Source organism: Helicoverpa zea, chromosome 2, assembly GCF_022581195.2.
Source record: "Helicoverpa zea isolate HzStark_Cry1AcR chromosome 2, ilHelZeax1.1, whole genome shotgun sequence".
Taxonomy (NCBI): domain Eukaryota; kingdom Metazoa; phylum Arthropoda; class Insecta; order Lepidoptera; family Noctuidae; genus Helicoverpa; species Helicoverpa zea.
The window spans coordinates 2,682,368-2,694,814 of NC_061453.1; the positions used below are offsets into that span (position 1 = coordinate 2,682,368).

Below are 12,447 nucleotides of genomic sequence, written 5' to 3' on the forward strand. Positions count from 1 at the left end.
TTAAATAGGTAAAAGCAAAAAGAACATGTCAGACTTAAAATTAATTTATTTAAAAAAGGCTCTAATTACGACAACTTAACCCAATTTATTGCACACACAGCCTTGTGACTTATTAAAATAATTGACAATAATTATCATTATGGTAAGGTCACTTTAATATCTAATCTGATGTTCTAGTTTTCATCTAAGTATGCTTCTTAGTTATATGGGAGCAGAGATTTAAAATTATCACAATTACATTATATTTCACCAGATAATTACAATGTCCCTAACCTCAATACATAAGTGACACAAAAAGCTAAATAATGTTTTAAAAATATTATATCAAATTCTTGTACAGTTTTATTGAAAAAGACGACATATTGCATATTTTCATGAAGTTGTAATGGTGACTCGAAAGTTCTAGGCAAAGAATTCCAATGAAAACTTAACTGTACTCCTAAAAAGATGTTCCTAACACACAGATAACTTGTGTAACTGCACTAAAATATCGCTGTAGTTTCAATGTTTCAAATTTAAACCACATTAAATACTAAAATGACCCCTATTACTACAGGCACTAAAATTCAAATTCACGATTCCATTATTGCTTGTTGTAGTAAAGGTAAAAGCTGTTGCTTATAAAGTGGATGTCTGTCTCCGTGTGTCATCTTGATTATCTTTTCAGCAGTTTTCAGCTGGGCCAGCGCTTTATCGACCTCCATCTTGAACAGCAAGATCTTCCCATATTTCAGATGCAGAAGGCCTAGTAAGGGATTTCTGTCGCCGTAGTAGAACCTGGAAAGAATAAAAGGAATATAATTAATGTTACTTTATAATTTTTGGTTTCAGGGAGAAAGGAAACATGATTCCTCCATTGTTACTCAACTTCGTCACTTTTGCTCAAGTCAATTGCATGCATACAGAAATCATTTTGACTCTTGCTCAAAAAATCCTACAAATATTGGGACTTAAGTTAAAACTACGCAACTTACCTAAAGCAAGGAATGAGCTTCTCAGCATACAAGCAAGCTTTCTCCCACAGCTGCACCTGTATGAGTGCATCAAAGGCATGGTCCAGTGTCTGCGCGTGCATCACGTTCAGAGGGTGTAACACCCCCTCTTGCCGGTCTAGGCAGTATTGGCAGACGTCCACATCTGAATGGTGGTTAAGGATATTGATGGACAGATAATGGAAATAAAAATAAATAAAAACTTGAACAGACCAATTTGAATTTGGAACAATTTCAGTTTCGTCAGCATCCTGAAGGAAAATTTTGGAAGCGAAGATGAAAAATATGAATAAATTAAATTAAATAAATTCATGCAGTCTCTGCCCAAGTTTCCTTGATAAAATCGAAAATCTTGTGGTAAACTTTCCTGGCTGTACATGTAGCTATATCTATTAAGATTTGAACAGCCTTTAAACTAGAACTGGTTACTTTCCACAATATGCTAACATGGAAGTAATGTGTAAATTGATTAAAAAGGATACACGCCACAGACGCCCTTTCCATATTCTGTAAATGCACATGTGTAAACTCCATGGTCTTCACAAAGACATCAACATGCTTCTCCGTATACTTTGTACCACACTCTTTGCAATGTAAAGCATCCTCTTTGCTATCATTGCCATTAACTGCAACTAAGGCAGAATTCTCATCAATTTTCTCCACAGTTTGATTGTCTGTGGCCAATTCTCCATTTTCTTCCGTCTTCTTCTCAGGCTTTCTGACTAATATACAGTCTTCTTTCCAAGGAATGCTGACTGGTTCATCACATTGCTTGTTTAGACAAGTTGCTCCGTGCACATACTTGATCTGATTTTCATCTGAAATGTTCTAGCTGATTATTTTGTGTAAAACAGTGTAGTATTTAATTGAGCATGCTTTGCAACGCGGAAGAGAGAAATATAGCTAATAGTTTAAATAAAAAAGTAACAAAAATATACGGGCAGGGGTACTTCAGTCAGTAAACAATGATATGAGATTTTCGAATGGAATTGTATATTTGTTTCATGAATGAGCAACGAAGCTAAACTACAAACATCACAGAAGGATGCTGTATGTTGAATTTAAAAGTCACCAGGGTTTTGTATATGTATTATAGGAAATTAAAATCATTCTTACTCAATATAAGCAATTATATTGATCCCTAACCTAACACCTTTCTCTGTTGGAATTTATAAAAATTGGGCAGTCAATTTAGTCACAAATTCACAATGCTGTGAGTTGCCTACTTTCTGAGTTAACTAATAACATAGGGAGGGACTGTTAAATGTTTAGGGTAAAACAGTTAACACCACAAAGGTTTGGGAAAATATTCTGAACTGAACTCGTCCAAAAGTGACTGATTTTGATCTTATAAATAATTATTTTAGCAGTAGTCTTCGGACGATTTAACTGCTTGTATGCCGCTAATAACAAAACAATAGAAAATCAATCGTGTCTAGCGTATATCTGTGCTTCTACATACAATGGGTAAAATGCAGTCTTGTCCCACGTTGGGCGCCAATGACACATTCCCTCTTCACCCTGGTGACTTACAATAGAGGGAGATAGAGCATGCCGAAGTATAAATTAGTAGGCACATCTAAAGCATTTACCCATGCACCTGTCACACTGGCATAAGAAGTAGTAGTTCTGTAGAAGCTCTGACTGTCGGTCGTACGGCGTCTTCATAAGGTCGATGTATGATATTCGCATCTGAAAGGAATTATTGAAGGAGATAAAATTAGAAGAAATGTACCTAAATTTCCCACGCAGCAGCATAATAGTTCATGCCGGAAAAAAATATCAGTAGCTCATTACTGGCGTTTATGATATCAGTGAAATATTATTGTACTGTTACGTAAGATACGATTTTATTAGGATGCGCAGACGCAACTTTAGGCCTTTGGAATGGCCTACTATAGAAATGGACTGCAACAGAAAGTAGTCACTTGTGACATTAAAAGAAAAACAAAAACATTGTCTTTATTCTGTCAAGATCCGTATTTTCCCCATTTATGAGGTTCCAGTGTCGTGTAAAAAAATTTAACGTCAAACACAAGATTTAAAAAAATCTAAAATTAAGTTACCTGATTCCAATCCAAGCTTGACATGTCCTTAATAGCCCTAATGTTGATAGTCTTGCCGTCAAACGTGGCGACCGCGTTCGGATCACAGCTGTGGTCCAATATAGAGGACGCCAAGTAAATGCCTGTCCCGATGGAATTCATGTCGATGTCTAGGATCATGAAGCTGTTTATTACCATCTGAAAGCAGTCGATTAATACATTAGATAGATAGAATACATTTCTAGTTCCAAGAATTTTTGAAGACAGTTTTCAAGTAATTCTAAGGTTACCCATCTACGGCCGACAATCGGTGACAGATTTTTTCTAGGAAGAAAATAGAACACACTGATAGCAATAGTGCAACGATACATCCGACAAAAAAAAAACGGTCTGAACGTCCTACAAAAAGTCTGATCGAAGGGCAAACTAAAAAAGTCCAGATACTCATAATAAAAAGACAAAAATAATGTTATTTCCTAAGACATTATCATTTTGAACGAAAACTTTTTAGTGAATGGGAATATGCCCTACAAATAAAAAAAATGATACTCACCCTACCATACAATCCCATAAGTTCAACCGTGTTGGGCAGTGATATGTCTTTTAGGAATTCGTACAGCACAACGCATAGAGAGGTGAAATGATCCATCCTTTTCGTATCGGCTTTTAAGTCTGAGTAATCTGTAAAGATAAGAAATCAAAGTCAGCAAAATTATTTTCATAAACTCATGTTCTAAGTAGGTATAAACTAAGTCAGAAAGGTTCATAACATTAGATGATAAAGTTTATTAAAAAGACGATCTAATCATCTGTATCAGAATTACTCAGAATAGCAATAAATATAAAGTTAGCACCCCACTTTTATTTCATAACTCCGTGGCCAAGTAAAAAAGGATTACATAAAAATTACAAGAACCCATCTATGAAATGTGATATATTTGATCTTAAGATCCAAACAAACATTACCTGTTGTACGCAATAAACCCTCAAAATATACAAAACAGTAGTCTGCTTTTAAGCGGATACACTATAAACATTACAAATGGATTTATATTCTTAGAATGGCAACAATCAAGAAGCTATAAATACTACAAATAAATAACAAATATTATTCGAGTCTGTTTGTTATTCCGCCCAATGACGCAGAACAGGTGAACTGAACGGTAGATAGTTGGCGCGAAACTCTATCGTAAATCATTCGTTATTTCTTAAATGATGAATTGAGTCTAAATGGGGTCGGTCAAGAGTTTTATGGTGATGCCGTTCAATAAGAACTATGTCTGGATTTTAGGTTTGCTGAACTTACTAGGTATTTGTTAGTTTTTATAACACACACTGTTGCTTTTACAAGAACATTAAATAAGAATAACCAAACCAGCTTTCTCCCAAAAGACAACTGACTAAGATGACCTGAGATGACCCCCTTTTTCATGAAAGCTGGCTCTGGCCTCCTAATTATGGATAATAATTAACATCTCAAAATATTAGCAATCAGAAATAATGTCAATTTTCGTTTCAAAAGGAGAAAAATTGATGTAAAAATGTAGTCACGGACTCACGCGACATTAAATCCTTCCACATTCGGAACGATGTCCCGGAGTAGAACGATCTGAAGGAATGGCCATCTCCTCGGTACAGGCGGTTGATGATCTTGGCCAGCATGCGGGCTCCATCGGGCAGCACTTTCGGAGCCACCCTTTTGAAGTTCGCACACTCCCACTGGAAATTAAGGTGTTAGAATTTATAGCAGCACAGACAGTTTTTCTGTAACATTACAGTTGCGTGATTCATATTTATGTATAGCTGTTTTAACGAAATTTTGGTAAAGAATATTTGTTTTCCTACAAAAAAAGTTATTACTCTGTTTGACTCTGAAATTAGCCATGGTTGACAAGAAAGGGATCTTATTCATTATTTTAAAATTTTAAAAAGTAGTTCTAAATGCACCAACCCGCATTGAGCAAGCGTGGTGATTAACGCTCAATCCTTCTCCTTGTGAAAGGAGGCCTGTGCCCAGCAGTGGGACGATAAAAAAAGGCTGTAACAGTAAGTGCTAAATGTGGGAGGTCATACACACACCTACGATTGTAGGTATAGGTATGTACATTCTTTCTTAATCTTCCGAAATATAGACGTGATGCTTTATCTTCAGCATCCTCTGAACAACCGATAAATAAAAACTGACATATTTTCGAGAAGAAGATTAAACTCGTACATTCGAATATAAACAGCATAAATAACATCACGAGTACATTCCTACAGCGTAAACTAATTTTAAAATACATCTTGAACCAGGATATGATAAAAACTCGCTGAGGAAACGTATCATTTCATTCAACATTTTTATATTCTGAGTTATGATCCATTTGCTCTTTGAATTATATTTAAAAATATCATTTGGGTGTACGTGAAATTTTAAAACATCGTTTGGTACGTAAATAGAGTAGTTGGAGCTGAAATAAAATGAAAAAGTGATGCTTCAATTGCACGAGAATGGCAGCTAGCCATGAAATGTCTGCTTCGAATCACAAGCATACGTGACTGGGACCTTTGACAGACGAAGATTGAAAGAGCGAGTACGCTTACAAATGGACTTGGGGTATAATTGAAAGTTAAGCTAGTAAGTCCACAATGCAACTTAGAGATAAATTGGTATTGCTGTCTGAAACAAAGACCATTTAACAGCAGAAAATCTAGTTTTTTTATCAAATTCCTGGAGTAGACTTGTGATGTTTGCCCAACTCTAGTTAAACTGTACCATCAACTTTCCTAAGTGATGTAGTTTTGAGTGGTGTAGTGGTGAGGAGTAAAAGTATTGTTTCCTACTTTAAATAAGAATGATCTATCATTCCTTCTGACACATAGTGCATTCAGGGCATAGTGAAACTCAACATTATAATTTTACTAGCTTCTGTCAGCGGTTTCACCCGCATCCCGTAGGAACCACGGCACGAACCCGGATAAAAAGTAGCCTGTAGCCTTCCTCGATTGAACACTGAAAGAATTTTTCAAATCGGTCCAGTAGTTCTTGAGAATAGCGCGTCCAAACAAACAAACAAACTCTTCAGCTTTATAATATTAGTATAGATTAACACCTTGTAACCTACCTATGTTCACAGAATAAAGAGCTTTGACTTAGACTTTGACATAAGATAATTTTAAACAAAATGCTTAGCGGAAAAAGCATAGGTGTGCGGTAATAATTTAATATCTACTAAGCAACAGACATTTTAAACCAGCTAAAAGTAAACCTTGGCAGTAACGCGGAAAAGGTTACTAGGTCGCGGACACGCGCCAAAACCATACCAGAACTAAGATTAATTTCCACCATGTTCTTATTTTAAGATCATCTGCATTCGACTAATCATTGATTTTTAAAAAAAGAATCCGTTACACAACGCCCTCTGACGTCAGGTGTCATTTGACGTGCGTCGGCGAAGTTATTCCGGATATCTCAGCCGCTGTTTGTATCGCACCGACAGTTATCGAGCGAACAGTACGCGAAAATAAAATACAAAACTTTAGGCGGAGCTGCCAAGAAGAATTACGTGCTAACCATGTCATAATGTTTGTGTATAGTACGGGATTACGAGGCGCGTTGTACTAATATTTATTTAACACATTCGTTTTAGAAGTAAGACTTTTGATGATGAAGTTGCAACATTTGGCTGTAATGGCCAACTGGTTTATTGCTGCATTGTTATTACTAACTTTATTTGACGCCTATGATTTACGTGCATGTTCAACATTGTATTAAAAACTAGATCTATATTTGTTAAAGTTTGCATCCAAGTTTTTGATTTGATTGTATCAAAAATAAAAGTTTAATCATTTTATTTCTACCTTGATACAAAAAAATCTACTGAATATGGAAAGAATTTGTTGGGACAGTCTGCAAAAGTGACCAGTAATGGTCACCCTAGGAGCAAGCCTAAGATTTTAAAGTTATTTCAGTTTATTTGTAAGTAATTAAATGGGATGCAGATAAACAGTAAACTATTCATATGGCAAAATAATCATAAATCAATATTGTTTTCTACTTTTAATTTATGAAAAAAATATTAAATTTTTCTCTTGTTAATTAAGTTTTCCTAAAGAAGAGCCTGTTACCAAGATGTGCTTATGCTAAGTGAAATGTAGGAACATACCTTGTGATCGGCCCACGCATCTCTCTGGCACGCTCGGCCGCAGTAGTAGACAAACTGGCATCCTGAACATTTCAGCACTTTGCCCCTGAAATGCAACATGACATGGTCATCGAGAGATCTTACTGATGCATGTTTAAAAATACAGGTGCAACACGTGTGTGTGAATTTCAATGTCAATTATAGACAATATGAGTATCATGTTTTGTAAAGTAAATCAAATTTTTATGTTACAAGTAACATTACATAATTCTGCCTATTAAACCTAATTGAGAATGTATCACAAGAAAATTATTACAAAAATCTATTCAATATCAATAAACTGCATTTACAAAACTTTAAATAGTTTTAAAAAATTATGGATGCTTATATTTAACTTTGTAACTTAAACAATAATAGCCATGCTTCCAAATTAAAAAAAAGAAAATATGCATACAATGTTTTATTTATTTCAGAGTACTTTTGAACTGTTATGAATTGAAGAGCAACAAAAAATTATGAATTAACAGATACCTATTGTACATGAAAATGTAATGTATATTTTAAAGGATTTAACTTGTTTTAAGTTACTTACTTTTCAAGACAACTATCGCACCGGCTTCCTTGTTCTTTCGACGACAAAACAAAAGCGAAAGGTTGTTCAGTGAGGATCAAATCACCAGCTTTTATTGACGAGTCCGTATTCCTGTACTTGTTCTTCATATTTATTGTTTTAAGTTATAACTTAAGACTAAAGCGTACGTATTCGATAGAGAATGTAATAGGAATGTCAACGTTCTATACTCCTCGAGTTACGAGGCGAGGTGTTACTGCGGATGCCGAAAATATGATTTGGCCCCGCTACCTGCCGGTCCAAAATTAACACTACTCAATACCGGTTACATTATTTTTAGTGAAGACGCGACTACAGCCGGCATATTAAAACGAAAAACAAACAAAAAGCGGCACTATTATTAGATCGGCATTTCGTCATGAAAAGTAAAGGAAAGCAGGCGAAGTCTTCAAGCAAGCGGTATACAGAAAACATCAAATTGCATTTCCACGAGCTATTGTTTACCTTTTTCTGACAACAGGATAGCCATATTTTAATCACTTTACACTATAGAAAGAGATGGACATAGAAAGGCAATAAATTTTAGTTCGTGTACCAAAGCGCTTTTGGCACCATTTTGGTACCACAATTTGACATTGTCTTTATTGTCAGAAAAAGGAAGATATTCTCGAAATCTCAATAAATATATTTTGTTATTGTATTTCTTCTACAGATATATGCAATAAGAACGTTGGAAAATGTTATAACTATAAGGTTATAAAAGATAGACATTCATAATGTATTGTTAAAGAAATAGCTTTATCTCCTAATATTTACTGATGGATGGAAACCAAAATACTAGAGCCCAAATGGTTGTCAAAGTTGACGTACGAAAAAAAAAAGAAAAAAAAGCAGAAAATAAACAAAAGCAACGTGCACGGCAGTGCTATTTTTATTTCTACAATAATTTAAACAAATAATTATATCACTATGTCGCTTATAATGACAAAAGCTGCGCTTGCTTTGAAAAACCCTGAGAGCAACTTTCAATTCGTTAAATTTGAAGCACATAAACCAAAAAAGAAGGCTGCTCCAGACAACAGTGAGCAAAATGAAATGAAACAAGGAAACAAACATTCTAGCAAAGATTTAGACCTTAAGAAGATAAGGCATGAAGTAGTCAAGTTTGGAATGTCTGGGTTTGACCCCACAAAGAAAGAAGAAGCAAGAATTGCGCTGGCAGTCAGTTTAGGTTAGTTTTTATTTTTGTAATAATTATTTGTTATCTAACACGATTGTGTGTGATAATACGATACTTGATTTGCGTCTTCTTTGCATTTATAGATCCCTTCAGTATAACCTATATAGTTATAAAAAGGCTATTTGCTATTGCAGGACTTATTAAAAACCCTGCCCCGGAGAGTGATGAAAAGGGAGAGATTTGTTTGTACAATTATTTCTGAAATAAAATCACAATAGACTCTTTAATAGTAATATTAGATTTCATACTTTAATCAGATGTCATTATTCACATAGTAAATAGCTATAAAATAAAGTCATAACTATACTTAATTTTTAATCAATATAGGTACCTACATTTTTGTCTATTTGCAGGTGCTAAACCTCCCAAAAAGGAGTATGTAAACTACAAAGAACTTATGCAGAAAAGAAAACAAGAGAAAATTAAAGAAAGTGAAGAGAAACAACAGATGAGGTCCAAGAGTATATTACAAACTGGTGGAAAGAAGAAAAAGAAAAATGCTAACAATGATGTTGGCCACTTACTTAGTAGTTATGGAAAGGTAATATTTGGTTTTATTCATATTTCTTGCATTTTCAAGTCACCACACTAAGCCTAATGCAGGTAATTTAGGAGTAGAAAGTCTCGCTGGCTACAAGATAATAATAACATTGATTCATTGTAGATATAACACTGGTTTTAAAAATATCTTTATTTTGGATTTCACATAATGGCTTGGATTCTCACCTTTGAGTTCACCAGCTTTGAGCATTGTATGATGTTTGGTGATTGGTCCTACTTCTGATCTTTCTCTGGCCGTGCCGGATTGCCTGTACCAATACTCATCTCCTGTACATCTCATGGTTATCGGCTGGGAAGACATCATCATATTAGGATAGCATTTTTGTATTCCACTGTGTTTGAGTGAGATATATTTACTTTGCAGATGCCTTATGAAGAATCTAATGGCAGCACAGTCTTAATGCTGTTGTGTGGAATAGTGTTCACCATTGTCACTGGATTCTGTACAGTGTCCATATTTTATGATTGTATGATGTGAAAAAAAAATAATAGAACAAATAAGATGCTCAAAGTTTTGACCACTCCAAAGTTATCTTAACGTAACTTTGTTTATTTTGGGTATAGTTTGTATTTTGTTTATCAATTCTTTAGTTTACTTTTTTTATTCTTTTTATTATTTACATTAGTAACATCAGTAACATGAAGCTTGTAAAAATAGTGGTCATGTTAGTACTAGGAAAAACAGTCCCATAACTGACATATTTTGAGTATTCACAAGATTGAGATTGTGTTGATACGTTACTGGAGATATTAATAAAATTACTTTTGCCTTGTTTCAGGTCAAGAAGAAGGACTTATTAAAGAAGGACGATAAAGGCGCAAAGAAGAAGAAGAAAACTAAAACTATATGATAAATAAATAATTTAAACGTTTATTTGTTTGTTCTTAATCTATACTAATATTATAAAGCTGAAGAGTTTGTTTGTTTGATTGTTTGTTTGTTTGAACGCGCTAATCTCAGGAACTACTGGTCCAATTTGAAAATTTCTTTCAGTGTTAGATAGCCCATTTATCGAGGAAGGCTATAGGCTACTTTTTATCCCAGTACGGGGAGTAGTTCCCACGGGATGCGGGTGAAACCGCTGGCAGAAGCTAGTTTATAATATTACAAAATCCTAAACTTGTGTCACGTTCGCGTTTAAATTTTCCGCCTTGTTATAAACCCACGTTTAAAATAATATCCTTGAAGTACTTACTTTTGATAAGTAAGGTCGCAAAGAAACAAATACATGGTTTCTTGAGTTTCGGGTTTCACAAAAGGCGCCGTACACTTTCTGTATTATTGGTGGGTGTGAGATTTGCTTATATTTTTTGTCAGGCGTATGGGAAGTTGATGGTCATGCATGTCTATTTATTTACTTGCATACATTATTTTAGCAAAGCATTTTATTACAGTGATGCGTATATGCCGCTTTTTTTTCCGACCCTCGATGCACATAGCATAAATAATTTATCATATGACATCTTAAACAATTACATTTAGTGCTTAAATACATTTTCATGAATCACCTACCTGCGAACACTATTATAAAATTAGGGCCTATTGTTAATTTTGCCTAATTAGCACCTAATTATGAATTAGGAACATCAACAAATTGATCGTGAATATCCAGGTAACTTTAATTAACACCTAATCAAAAATTAACCATTAGTGTCAAATGATTAACACCCCATTATTAATTGAACAATTGGAAGGGGTTGAAACTCGTAATAAAAGGAGCTTCAATTTCGTAGTTTCATCATTAAGCCTCCAGCTTGCAATCAGCACACATCTATTGAACATGGAGCTACATCTACATTTGAGCGTCGCTTTCCGTGCATTGGACCGCAAGTGGGGGACGCCAGTTGACCTGGACACTGCCGAGGACCTGTCGCGGTGTCTGCCTGCAGTTGTAGACATGCCCACAGCCACCTTCTCCTCCGAGGAGTTCCTGCGCTCCAGGAGAAGGCAGAAGCCGTACTCACGTCGTGAACACAGGAGGGCGAAGGAACAACATGAAGTGAACGATTCCTTCTCAAACATATCTTGTTCGAGAATACCTTCAGTGTCGGATCTTGAAGAGATCACAAGTTCTAGAGGGAGTTGTCTTTCAGTCAGGACAGAGTTATCTCTTGATTTGGACAGAAGTTTCACAGAATATTTGGGAGATTGTGAAAAGAAATATGAAGGTGGTTCCACAGTGACTCTTGACTCCGGTTTGGGAAGAGGCAAAGAGCGGAATGTGTTCAGACGGATGAAGTTCGCCGCGAAATCAATTATTACGAGGAAAAATTGTGGATGAATAAAAAGTGTTAAATAGGTTTAAGGATATTTTAGATAATTTAAGTTACTTATTTACTACCTATGTGTTTATATAGAAATTAGGACAAGTTCTATGTCCTCGTTCTTCTCTTCTCTTCTATTCATATCTTCACTTACTAATAATTTATTTAAATTATTCTATCATTAGGTAAAAGATTTTTTTTATTGATGTTTTATTTACTTTTAATTATTTATACCTACCATTGTTGGATAGTAAAATGTATTTATTTAATAACGTATTTAAGGAAATAAAAATATAATGAAACCTACACTTTAATCTTTTCATTCGACAACTTCGCTCTCGTTCACATTCAATTATTTACCCATTTATTAGAACTGAGGGTGCTAATTAAAGAGGCTTCTTTTAAATATCATTATTCGCCCCCAAAAATGTATGTTGCCTTCTAAATTACTAAGTCAGCCACAATTAACGAGCATCTAAATAATACTATGTTAGCCACTAGTTATCTTCTTAGTAAACCACTCTAAATACAACTCAGCATGATGGTTATTTTTTAGCATCTAAATTTGTAGCATGCATTCTATCAGTAAACTTCTAAAATACATTTAATTAGCTTCTAATTTTTTAACTCAGTACGTTTAAAATGT

General features: G+C 34.7%; 2 protein-coding genes across 3 annotated transcripts; one reads left to right on the plus strand and one right to left on the minus strand.

Annotated features, from left to right (window-relative positions):
• Positions 1-28: 28 nt before the first annotated feature.
• On the minus strand, positions 29-8,332 carry LOC124638607 (histone-lysine N-methyltransferase SMYD3). The gene is made up of 10 exons (XM_047175625.1): positions 8,240-8,332; positions 7,757-8,026; positions 7,186-7,270; positions 4,597-4,756; positions 3,591-3,718; positions 3,059-3,235; positions 2,585-2,684; positions 1,475-1,810; positions 975-1,137; positions 29-777 (listed from the first exon to the last, which is right to left on the minus strand). Exons 2-10 carry the CDS (start codon positions 7,882-7,884, stop codon positions 573-575), a joined length of 1,482 nt encoding a protein of 493 aa, XP_047031581.1. The 5' UTR covers positions 7,885-8,026; positions 8,240-8,332; the 3' UTR covers positions 29-572.
• Positions 8,333-8,594: 262 nt separating this feature from the next.
• Positions 8,595-10,410, plus strand: LOC124638639 (uncharacterized protein C1orf131). 2 transcript variants are annotated; one of them, XM_047175629.1, is made up of 3 exons: positions 8,595-8,966; positions 9,329-9,516; positions 9,901-10,410. In XM_047175629.1, the coding sequence occupies exons 1-3, from the start codon at positions 8,705-8,707 to the stop codon at positions 10,012-10,014; spliced, it is 564 nt and encodes a 187-aa protein (XP_047031585.1). In that variant the 5' UTR covers positions 8,595-8,704; the 3' UTR covers positions 10,015-10,410. The 2 variants fall into 2 exon arrangements, with proteins under 2 accessions (XP_047031585.1, XP_047031595.1); XM_047175639.1 differs by having other exon boundaries at positions 8,599-8,966; positions 10,316-10,410.
• The last annotated feature ends 2,037 nt before the right edge of the window (positions 10,411-12,447 follow it).

Coding starts and splice junctions, on each gene's coding strand:
- LOC124638607 (XM_047175625.1), bottom strand. CDS start 7,884: ATGAAGAACAAGTACAGGAATACGGACTCGTCAATAAAAGCTGGTGAT. Junction 3,719..4,596: donor GTGGAAGGATTTAATGTCGC/GTGAGTCCGTGA, acceptor TTATCTTTACAG/ATTACTCAGACTTAAAAGCC. Junction 1,138..1,474: donor GGAAAGGGCGTCTGTGGCGT/GTATCCTTTTTA, acceptor ACCACCATTCAG/ATGTGGACGTCTGCCAATAC.
- LOC124638639 (XM_047175629.1), top strand. CDS start 8,705: ATGTCGCTTATAATGACAAAAGCTGCGCTTGCTTTGAAAAACCCTGAG. Junction 8,967..9,328: donor TGCGCTGGCAGTCAGTTTAG/GTTAGTTTTTAT, acceptor GTCTATTTGCAG/GTGCTAAACCTCCCAAAAAG. Junction 9,517..9,900: donor TACTTAGTAGTTATGGAAAG/GTAATATTTGGT, acceptor TTTACTTTGCAG/ATGCCTTATGAAGAATCTAA.